Below are 10788 nucleotides of genomic sequence, written 5' to 3' on the forward strand. Positions count from 1 at the left end.
AGCCCCTTCAAGGACCAGGATTGCCCACCCCTGCTCAAGATACACTTCCAGTGTGTTTTCCACAGATGCATTGTACGCAAAAAATAGATTTCCATGGCAAGATTACATTTTTAAAACATGTTAAGTATAGTTTTCAGTTTTGTATGTATATAATAAACCACATCCCGTCTAATTCCGATGAGAACTCATGACTCATCTGTCAAAATATGTGAGCAATCAGTTTTCAGAAGCTTATTATTAGTGTCGACTCAAAATGAAACAAGGAATCCTGCACTTCCTGAATAGAACACCTGAGTGGAAACTGCAACCACTGGGCTCAAGATCCACACAAATAACATAATAAATTCACACAGTGACTGAAAATAAAATGCGTAGAGACCTGAAGAATGATCTAAGTGACAGACAGTTGCATTGATATTTACTAAACAGGTTGATCTTCTGGTTCTCCATAATATGCTGCAGTTGTAACTCTCTTTCTACTTATGCAGTGTTGCCAAAATTAGAAAGATCCTGCCTGAATGAAGCAGAGGAACCAGTCCATCCATTAGTTATTGGCTAAATTAGTGTATTATTTGATAGAAAGATGAATTTTTTTAAAAAAATCCCTCACTTGATTAAAAAAAACTACCATAAGGACGATTAGAACTAGGAGGTAAAATATGTCTCCAGTTTTAGTTTCAGATTCATTACGGATTATTTTTCTTTGCTGTTTTATTTTTCATAAATCTAAGTCACATTGTGAAGTGGTTAACACCACTTTATTTTATTTTAGTTTTCAAATGCACACTCCCTTTAAAGCAGGGGTGACCAACTCACTTGCAAAAGGGGGCCTAAATTCAAAATGGGGTCCAGGCCGACACCCAATATCTGTTAATATTTATTGCAAAAATGTTATAGAACAAATTATTCTAAATACTGTAGAAATACAAATGACCTTTTCCAAGCTATATTTTATGTAGCATTTAGAACATACATAACCTAACAGATAATTAAAAAGATTAAATTTAGAAACACAACTTCAACATTTCTTACACCTTACGCTCAACGGTAACTTTTTTTGTTTTTTATTTTGTGGAGATGCGTTTTATCACAATCCAGCAAATCAGTTATAAAAGGAAAAATCTCACAAAAATTTAATTATTTAACTTTTAAGAGGGAGAAAACAGAAAAACGATAACTGAAGTAGTTTATTTGTTGCACTTTCCTCACTAAGACCAGACTATGGGAAAACTGCATCATTTAAAAAGTTGGCCATCTGTTAAGAGGTCAGCGACAAAAAGAGAAACCATAAAACTATTTTACATCTAAAGTATTATCTTTGGGGCCAGATAACATGTTAAAGAGGGCCAGATTTGGCCCACGGGCCTACGTTTTACATCAGCTGTAACCACATCCAGTGCAGTGCGTTGCTGCAATACACACCCTCCACCGCCAGATGGCAGTAAGGAGTTGTCAATGTGACGTCATCTGTGTGCGCCTGGTAGTGGTTTCTCCCGGTTCCGGTCCGTTCGGGAACAGTTTCACTCAAGATTGTAAACAAAATGAAAAGCGTGGAACATAAATAGTTGGAAATGGTTTTTAACGTGTTTCGAAGCTTTAGTGGGTATTTTAGTATGTTTTTGTAAGTAAAAGCCAAGGTTTTATAGGAGCTAACGTGTACAAGAACACCGACTAACTCAGTTTGTCTGTGTGGAAAGTTAGGTTTGTTCGTTTTTAGGTAGTTTTCTAGTTGTGTTTTAGTTAGTCTCAAAGAAACAGAAGAGCTGTAAAAATGTCAAGGTACAGGAAGAAGAAGAACGACATCCCAGACAGGTAAGAGCTGTATGAACACTATGAAAGCAGAGAAAGTAAACACAAAACCTTTAAAAATAAACCTAAAGGAAAATGAACGGTTTTTTTCACTGAGGAAATGTCTATTCTACCAATAAATTATGCAAATAATATGTAAACACCGAAGAATTAGTTTGAATTACATTTGCTCAGTTGAGAAACGGATCAACGAGTAGATCATTTCTGTTGATTGGAAAATGTTTTATAGTCATTTTAAAACTGAAAGTGAGCACATCTCTAATGTATCAGCACACTATAAAACATCTGGTCCTTATCAGAACTGTAATTTCATTGTGCTCTGTACGATGACAATAAAGGTGTGTCTCTAATCTAATCTATCAGGACAGTTTCAGGTAAACAAGGACTCAGGTTCCCAGGTTTCAGTCAGGTTGAGGTTGTGATCGTCGCAATATTTTGATTATTTTCATGTTCAGTCCTAATGTTGTAGATTTTCTGCTGTTTTTGGGATTTTTTTTAAATCCAGTTTCATTTGACCCTCAGCTGTGGGACAGATGGCCTCACGTTTCCATGTAGACTACTTTGATAAACAGAAGAGGTCTTTGTCGAATCAGCAAGGTATTGGGGTATTGTGGCTACAAAAGAAACCAAATCATCACCCCTCTCCCACTGTACTTGACGACTAACCTGAGGTTTTGCTGATATAATTGAATTAAGAGAGGGAGGAATACCCTTTCTAGGTTGGGATGGGGGGACTCTGCTTCAAGTGGAGAAGTTTGGTTGTGGTATGATTGACCTGGAGATAGATGAAAAGATCGGGGCCTCATCCTCGGTAGTGAGGGTGTTGCTTTGGTCAATTGTGGTGAAGAAAGAGCTGAGTCAAAATGCAAAGCTCTAGTCTGTTCTGTCTACGTTCCAACCCTAACCTATGATCATGATATTTGACCACCAAACAAACAAAATCCCTGATACAAGCAGCCAAAATGAGCTTCCTTTGTAGATGGCTGGGCTCAGTCTAATGTCTGGTTCACACAGCAAGATAACTGCCAATTTTGGGCCTGATTTTTTTTCCATCCGACAATCTTATTGACGCTCAAATTATTGTGATGGCTCTAAAGGTTATTTTAACTGATATTCCTGCCGTGTGTGGTGTGTTAAGAGTGATCTAATCTGCTAGGAATGATGTTGGGACCACTCTGACCTCAGTTCAGGGATATTCAACATGTTGTCTTGGACCAATGTCCCAGCATGTGTGGAGTTCCCTTGGGCACAAACAAGCACGCAGCCAGTTGAATGTGACGTGTAGCCAATCAGAAAGCGAGATGATGTAAACATGGGCGGTGGGGGGGGGGGGGGGGGGGGGGGTGTATCCAAAATACAGAAGACAAAATAACTGTCATGGCTGAATGCTTCATTCAGGGTCCCCCAGCACGAGCTGGAAAGTGTCTCTGGAGTGAGGGATGTTTCTCTCCGGGGGCCTGTTGTCGTCTCTGACCTATGAGTAATCGATACAAGACGAAGATGGAAAATTAAAAGTGGTTCTTCCACACAATGCTTTAGAATTTTGATTTAGCTTTTGTTAAACATGTTCATTTCAGGTTGCGTTTACCTCTTTAAGATCTCGTGATCATTTCCGTTTCCTACTTTGTGAAATGAATTCTGTAACTTCTGATGAGAATATGTTGGAGCGGAAAGCAAGAAGACAAACATTTTGACTTCACTCTTCTGTAGGTTGAAGTTTGATTCAGATAAAGACAGGGAGGCCATAAATTTGCTGTTGTGAAAATCTGATCAGAGACTTTCTTCTTGAGTTAACTCCACACAAGGTGACAGGTTGGAGTGATGTTGAAGCTTTAAAGGTGGTGGTCACTTTTAACACCCAAATGTTTGCTCTGAAGTTTCTGAACAGAAGGAAGTAAATGACAGTTTTCAGCAGGAAGGATTCTGATAAACACATTTTATTCTTTGAAAATCTCACTAAAAGTTTTTGTTGTGATGCTGCCTTTTCAGATTTAATAAGAAAGTAAGTAAAAGTTTCCAACTCTCTGTCTAACAGATGGCTGGACTACGTTGCTGTAGGGAAAAGGCTCCAAGGGACTCGCTTCATTGCCTTCAAAGTGCCTCTGAAACAGGTCAGCAGCGTGTTGAACGGCTGTTTGTCGACAACAGTGGGTTTATTTTATTTATTTTTTACTAATGAATGTAACTGTTTGTTTCTGCTCAGTCGTTGACATGTAGGCTCCCGGGCTCAGACGTGTTCGGCCCCTGGGAGCTGCTGGATGCTCTGAGCAAAGAGAAGCAAGCGCTTGGTCTGATCATTGACCTGACGTATACCAATCGCTACTACACACCTCAGGTACGCGCACACACAAACACACACATCACCGGGAGCAGATCCATGTTTGATGAAGACATAACTGGGACAGTAATGCATTCTCGTTTCAGGCATGTGTTTGAACACTGCTTCAGAAAGAACTAAACTTATTTCACCTGTCAGAGTTTGATACCTTTGAAGAGATTCCCTCAAACTGATCAAGATATCTTATTTTTAAGCTCGTAATATTTTATGGCACAATTATTCCTGATTAAATAGTAGGGCTGTGTATTGGCAAGAATTTGGCGATACGATACATATCATGACAGAGGGGTCACAACTCACGATACGATATATCCCGATATATTGCGATACTGTAAGCAAGGCGATATATTGCGATTTTTTTTGTCCAAAAATTCTATTAAATAAAAACCTCTTACTGAAAAAAAATGAAAAACCAAAATTCATTGTCTCAGAAAATTTTAATATCACATACACATACTTTTGATACATTTAGCTGTGTTCTGCTTTGTATGTATTTAATTTTATTATTATTTATTATTTATTTATTATTATTATTTTATTTGTTTCATATTTCTTATTTTATCCATTTTTTCAAGTATTAGACTACATTTTGCCAATAAATAGTTTGAAAATGTATTTTTTGCAGCTTTTAGTTTTTAATATTAATTTACAATATGGTCACCCAACACTTAACTATAGCCTCTACCTCAAGAGGTAGAGGAGCCAAATGGCTGGCTCACTGCTGCCAACTAGTGGTCAGAGGCTGAACTACAACATAAAAATGAACGGCTGGCAGGAAAGCTGACATTTTAAACCTTAATTAAAAAATCGATACAGGGATTTAGAATATCGATACAGTATCGGGAAATGAAATATCGCGATATTTCAGTGTATCGATATTTTCTTACACCCCTATTAAATAGATGGCAAAAACATTTTCCACCAAGCTTGGAACCACTTTACTTGCACCATGTTGCAAATAGAGTGGTTTTGTGGGATGTGCAACATGACAGGTTAGGTTTCTTTCTTACATATGGTTAATAAACACAACTATGCTCACATATTAGGATTTTAAACCTGTAACCCTCCAAAATACTAGTTTTAGGATAAAGACAAAATAATGATCCCAGACTAACTCTTGTTTCCTAGGGAGATCCTAGATGAAAATTTTAGAAGTAAAAATGAGAGTATTATGATATTGTAATTAACATAATTTAGTATCAATTATTAATATCTAACCAAAAACTATATATAAATAAATAAATCAAAGAAAGCACAACCAGAATAAGAATTAGGAGTCAGTGGTGAATAAGTAAAGACAACCCTGATTTTCTCAGTTTATGTAATTTCTTTAAAGCATAGTTTATTTAAATTAAACCACATTATATTGAATGAAACAAAGGAAGTCTCTGTCAATCAATGCAGGACTAAATGGCTGTGGAAAGAAAAAATATTCTATATCAAGGTAATGAAGAAACCAGAGCATTGTTGTGTTTTGAATTTTAATAGTACTGTATAATAAAAAAGTAATGGCACAGACACCACAGTGATCATAGGTTTTGATTTCTTAGTTAAAAACAAGTCTAGCATTCTTTGAAAGAATCTCTCACTTCCTTCATTGCCAAAGCTTTAAAATAAAATCATCTCATGTGGAGGAATGACAGAATTGAATTGGTTTTTTTCCTCAGTGATAATTTGTTGGTAATAAATCTCTTTACCGTTTTCAGTTAAAGTATAATATAAGAAAAACCCAAGAATTGAAAATAAAAAGATTTTTAAAGTTACTTTTTATTTAGTTAGCATGATTGGTAATTTTCAGTTGTTTTCCCGTTTGTGTGTCTGTGTGTGTGTGTGTGTAGGACATTCCACAATCGCTGCTGTGGGTGAAGATCTTCACAGCCGGTCACGAGGTTCCCAGTGACCAAACAATCCTTAGCTTCAAGCGAGTTGTGCACAGATTTCTCCAAGACAACAAGGATAATGGTGAGAGTGGAACTGACTGATACTTCACACACATTTAAGAAGGAGCTGTGAATCCTCCCCTCCTGTTCTGACGTGTTCAAACCCTCTTTAGTGTGAAACCCTGTCAGCCACACAGGTTTCAGTAAAGAATCCACAGGTAAACGGTAGGAACGCCACTCCTGATACACGTTTTTATGCACTGACTCTCCTCTCCTCCAGATATGCTGATTGGAGTCCACTGTACTCACGGGGTGAACCGCACCGGCTACTTGATAAGCAGGTACATACAGGCTGGCATCTGTAGGACGAGCTGGACTCCTCAGTGTAGTTTAACAACCTTTTGTTACCTGCAGGTATCTGATTGATGTGGATGGGATGGACCCTGAAAAGGCAGTGGGGCGTAAGTCTCTTATTTGAACGTTTCCTGCAGTGTTTAAACCAAACTCTCAAACTTCTGTTTTGTTCCCAGTGTTCAACTCATCACGAGGGCATGCTATAGAGAGACAAAATTACCTGGACGACCTAAAGCATGGCCCAAAGAGAAGGTGAGACAGGAAATTATATTGTTTATGCTTGTGAATTATACAGTTCTGTTTAAGTTTGGACAAAGATTTATAGTATTTTAACTTGTAATGAGTAACAAACCAGCTTTACACGTCAAACTAATAAGATAGAAATGAAAACAGTTTGAACTTTGAGAATCACAAATCACAATCTAATCAGTCTAATAGTCCTATAGTTATAAATATTAACTATTTTCTACATGTAAACAAAAATTTATTTGGACTCGTCTGTGTTTACCCAAATGAAAATGATAATTTGACATTATGCAAGATTTTTAAACGTGAAGAAAAACATACTGTATTTTGGTATTCAGTTGAAGTAAATTGAAAGACTCTTAACTGTATAATATTTATCAAATCTAAGCTATCCTCTCTAATAAAAGGACAACAGGTCTATGGTGAATATAATAAAATGTATTGCTGGAAGCCCATTTTGTACTTTAAAGGTAAATGTACCATAATGTTTTTTTTTAATATGAAAATGAATTTACTAAAAGAAAGTACAAGCTTGATGGAGTTGAGTAGTGATTGTGCTATTCTCAGGTAAAATTATCAACTGTTACAGTTTGAGGTAAGTCACCATCAGAAGGTACAGTAAGGTTTGTATCTATTCGACAGACATTTTCCTTACTTTGGTTCTGTAAATGACCACAATAAATTTTGTACAAAACATTTCAGATGCAGCTGAAGTTCAGACTCAGCTTTATTCAGTTGGTTGGATAAAATGTTGTGAGGAACTAAAGCATTTTTTAAACATAATCCCTTCATTTCAGGGGCTCAAAAAGTAATTGGACAGATTAAATATTGTAAATAAACTGTTCATTTCTAGTACTTGGTTGAAAAGCCTTTGTTGACAATGACTGCCCGAAGTCTTGAACTCATGGACATCACCAGACACTGTTTCCTCCTTTTTAATGCTCCGTCAGGCCTTCACTGCTGGTTTTCAGTTGCTGTTTGTTTGTGGGCCTTTCTGTCTGAAGTTTAGTCTTTAACAAGTGAAATGCTCAATTGGGTWGAGATCAGGTGACTGACTTGGCCATTCAAGAATATTCCACTTCTTTGCTTTAATAAACTCCTGGGTTGCTTTGGCTTTATGTTTTGGGTCATTGTCCATCTGTAGTATGAAACAATGACCAATCAGTTTGGCTGCATTTGTCTGGATCTGAGCACACAGTATGACTCTGAATACCTCAGAATTCATTCAGCTGCTTCTGTCCTGTGTCACATCATCAATAAACACTAGTGACCCAGTGCCACTGGCAGCCATGCATGCCCAAGCCATCACACTGCTCTGCTGTGTTTTACAGATGATGTGGTGCTTTGGATCATGAGCTGTACCACGCCTTCACCAGACTTTTCTCTTTCCATCATTCTGGTAGAGGTTGATCTTGATCTTCCAGAACTCTGCTGGCTTTTAGATGTTTTTTAGCAAAGTCCAGTCTAGCCTTTTTATTCTTGATGCTTATGAGTGGCTTGCAGCGTGCAGTGAACCCTCTGTATTTACTTTCAAGCAGTCTTCTCTTTCTGGCAGATTTGGATATTGATACGTCTACCTCCTGGAGAGTGTTGTTCACTTGGTTGGCTGTTGTGAAGGGGTTTCTCTTCACCGTGGAGATTATTCTGCCATCATCCACCACTGATGTCTTTCTGCATTGATGAGTTCACCAGTGCTTTCTTTCATTCTCAGGATGGACCAAACTGTAGATTTTTGCCACTCCTAATATTGTAGCAATTTCTCGGATGGGTTTTTTCTGTTTTTGCAGCTTAAGGATGGTTTGTTTCACCTGCATGGAGAGCTCCTTTGATCACGTTTACTTCACAGCAAAACCTTCCAAATGCAAGCACCACTCCTCAAATCAACTCCAGGCCTTTTATCTGCTTCATTGAGAATGACATTCTCAATGAAGCAGATAACACTCAGTTGAGCATTCAACAGCTGATATCGACTAATTGAGAACAACACAGTCGTTAATCAACTCATGGAAGCTTGTCCTGTCTCTTAAATTCATATTTGTTATAATATTACTCCTAACCTCCTGGGACCCTCCATCCTTCTGTGATGCCAGTGGCTTTCTGCACCATATTACACCCACTTTCAACTTTGTCTCAGTGGTTTTTTGCATTTTGCTTTATGCTTTGTCGAACAAATGTTTTAAAACAGCTTATTGTCTAAAGTAAATAAAAATCAATCAAAAACCTGGAATTCATCTTTATACTATGATGCATCTTTCTAGGATGACTGTGAGTGCTACCAGTCTGTTGTTGTGTGACTGATGGTCATATGTTCATTAATATTTTCCAACAGTAACAAAAACATCACAACATGTGAGCAGGAGCCAGTAAGAGGAGAAGCTGTCCATCGGCCAGTTTTCTCTGCACCGGACCCCAGACCTCACTTAAATGGCCCTGAACACCACAGGTAATTAAAAACAGAAAATGAATGGCCCTTTCTGTCACTTAACTTTTACCCAAGATCTTAAAAAAAGTTTTTCATAACTCTATTTCTGAGCAGCCTCTGTGTGCTCTGCACCGAGAATATACCGTTTTAACGTTCAACCCTGTGAGAGAGCGATTAGCTGAACTAAACTTGACTATTACCATCCAGAAATTGGTCTAACATATATGTCCAGTACAGTAAATCCTAATGTGCTGTTAGGCTTTTATCAGAGGCTCATCAGTGTGTAGGATAAAGTAATCCAATAACGTAAAAAAAAAAAATGAATGAAAATAGCCCAAGATAATTAAAATATCAAAATACACTAATATACATATTAATTAATAATTGGTTTAATATTTTTTCTTCATCATCATAATTGCCTGTTGCCAATTAGGTTTTGAAGTGAACCCAATTCTAGATGGCTGACACAGTGTCAGTGTAACAGAAATTGATATTAAAATTGGACGTAGCAGTAGCTCATTAACAATACATTCTCTGAGGGCTAACAAATCACATGAGATTGTGCGTAAAGTTATTTTAAAGATTTGACAAACTGCTCCAGAGCCATCATTTCTTAGCATAAAATGATCTGAGCCAAATGGCATAAAAGATGGTAATTAAAATATATAGACAAGATAAAAAAGTGTATTATCAAGCTAAAAAATATTAAATAAGTTCATTCTAATAAGTAATAATATTAAGTGGTATAAATGCTGCCATTATTAAGTCAGTGACATGACTCACAATATTGATAAAAATGCTGCAAAATATTTAAACAGAAGAACGGGTTAAAATGTTTTAAATCGAGACAGATTGGTTTTAAAGGATTAAAACATTCCAGCATGTGTTGTGTAAATTATGAAAGTGTGTATCACCTAAAATACTGTATTTTTAACAGTGGTTTTCTGTTTTCTGCCGTTTGTCCTGCAGGTCATCTTCTCCTCGAGGATTATTACAACCTTCTCACCAAGGTCTCTTCCCCCGCCCTCCAGTCCTCACCCAGCCTCCCTTCCACCATCCTCAACCATTTAATCCATACAGATGGGCCAGTGATGATAGAAGAGGAGGAGGAGGAGGAGGAAGAGGAAGAGGAGGAGGAGGAGGAGGAGGAGAATGTTCATGGAGGAGACCCCCCTATTTAGTGGAGGCCTGGTCTGGACACTCTATGTATTTGCAGTCAGAGCGGCGCCCCCCCAGCCACTTAGGAAGAGCTGCTCCTGTTGCCCTCCCTCCTTACTCCCCCCGCTGGTCCTCCACATCCAATAGTGATGAAGGAGCTGTGAGCGAGAGCTGGTCCAGAAAAAGACCCCCAGTCAGATACGACACAAACAGATATGGCAACTGCTAGTTTACATGACAGATGAGCTGATCACAGATTAGCATGGACTTTGTGTGTCAAATATTGTATTCTGGTTTTATTTTACAGACATATTGGCTTTATCACCTGATAATTACAAATTTGAAAGCTTTTACTTATCTTTAGAGATGCTGACAGTGTTCCTGTATTTTTTGGTAATTAATTTTTCATTTTATAAAACATCTCCATGCATATATATTTTGTTTTTACTTCATAATTCATATAAACATTTGTAAAAAAAAAGTTGTATTTCTTTTTTCCTTTGAAATATTTAAAAAATAATAATAAAGAACCTATTACCCTTGACTGGAAGGAAAATCAAATAAATCAGGAAACCTGACAT

General features: G+C 37.4%; 1 protein-coding gene across 1 annotated transcript; it reads left to right on the top strand.

Annotated features, from left to right (window-relative positions):
- Positions 1-1452: 1452 nt before the first annotated feature.
- LOC106513798 (RNA/RNP complex-1-interacting phosphatase) lies at positions 1453-10465 on the top strand. The gene is made up of 9 exons (XM_014002791.1): positions 1453-1812; positions 3845-3920; positions 4013-4144; positions 5986-6109; positions 6308-6368; positions 6442-6488; positions 6558-6633; positions 8957-9070; positions 10019-10465. Exons 1-9 carry the CDS (start codon positions 1772-1774, stop codon positions 10434-10436), a joined length of 1089 nt encoding a protein of 362 aa, XP_013858245.1. The 5' UTR covers positions 1453-1771; the 3' UTR covers positions 10437-10465.
- The last annotated feature ends 323 nt before the right edge of the window (positions 10466-10788 follow it).

This window comes from Austrofundulus limnaeus, unplaced genomic scaffold (genome assembly GCF_001266775.1).
Source record: "Austrofundulus limnaeus strain Quisiro unplaced genomic scaffold, Austrofundulus_limnaeus-1.0 Scaffold15, whole genome shotgun sequence".
In the NCBI taxonomy this organism is placed as follows: Eukaryota; Metazoa; Chordata; class Actinopteri; order Cyprinodontiformes; family Rivulidae; genus Austrofundulus; species Austrofundulus limnaeus.

Coding starts and splice junctions, on each gene's coding strand:
- LOC106513798 (XM_014002791.1), top strand. CDS start 1,772: ATGTCAAGGTACAGGAAGAAGAAGAACGACATCCCAGACAG. Junction 3,921..4,012: donor TCAAAGTGCCTCTGAAACAG/GTCAGCAGCGTG, acceptor GTTTCTGCTCAG/TCGTTGACATGTAGGCTCCC. Junction 6,634..8,956: donor AAGCATGGCCCAAAGAGAAG/GTGAGACAGGAA, acceptor ATTTTCCAACAG/TAACAAAAACATCACAACAT.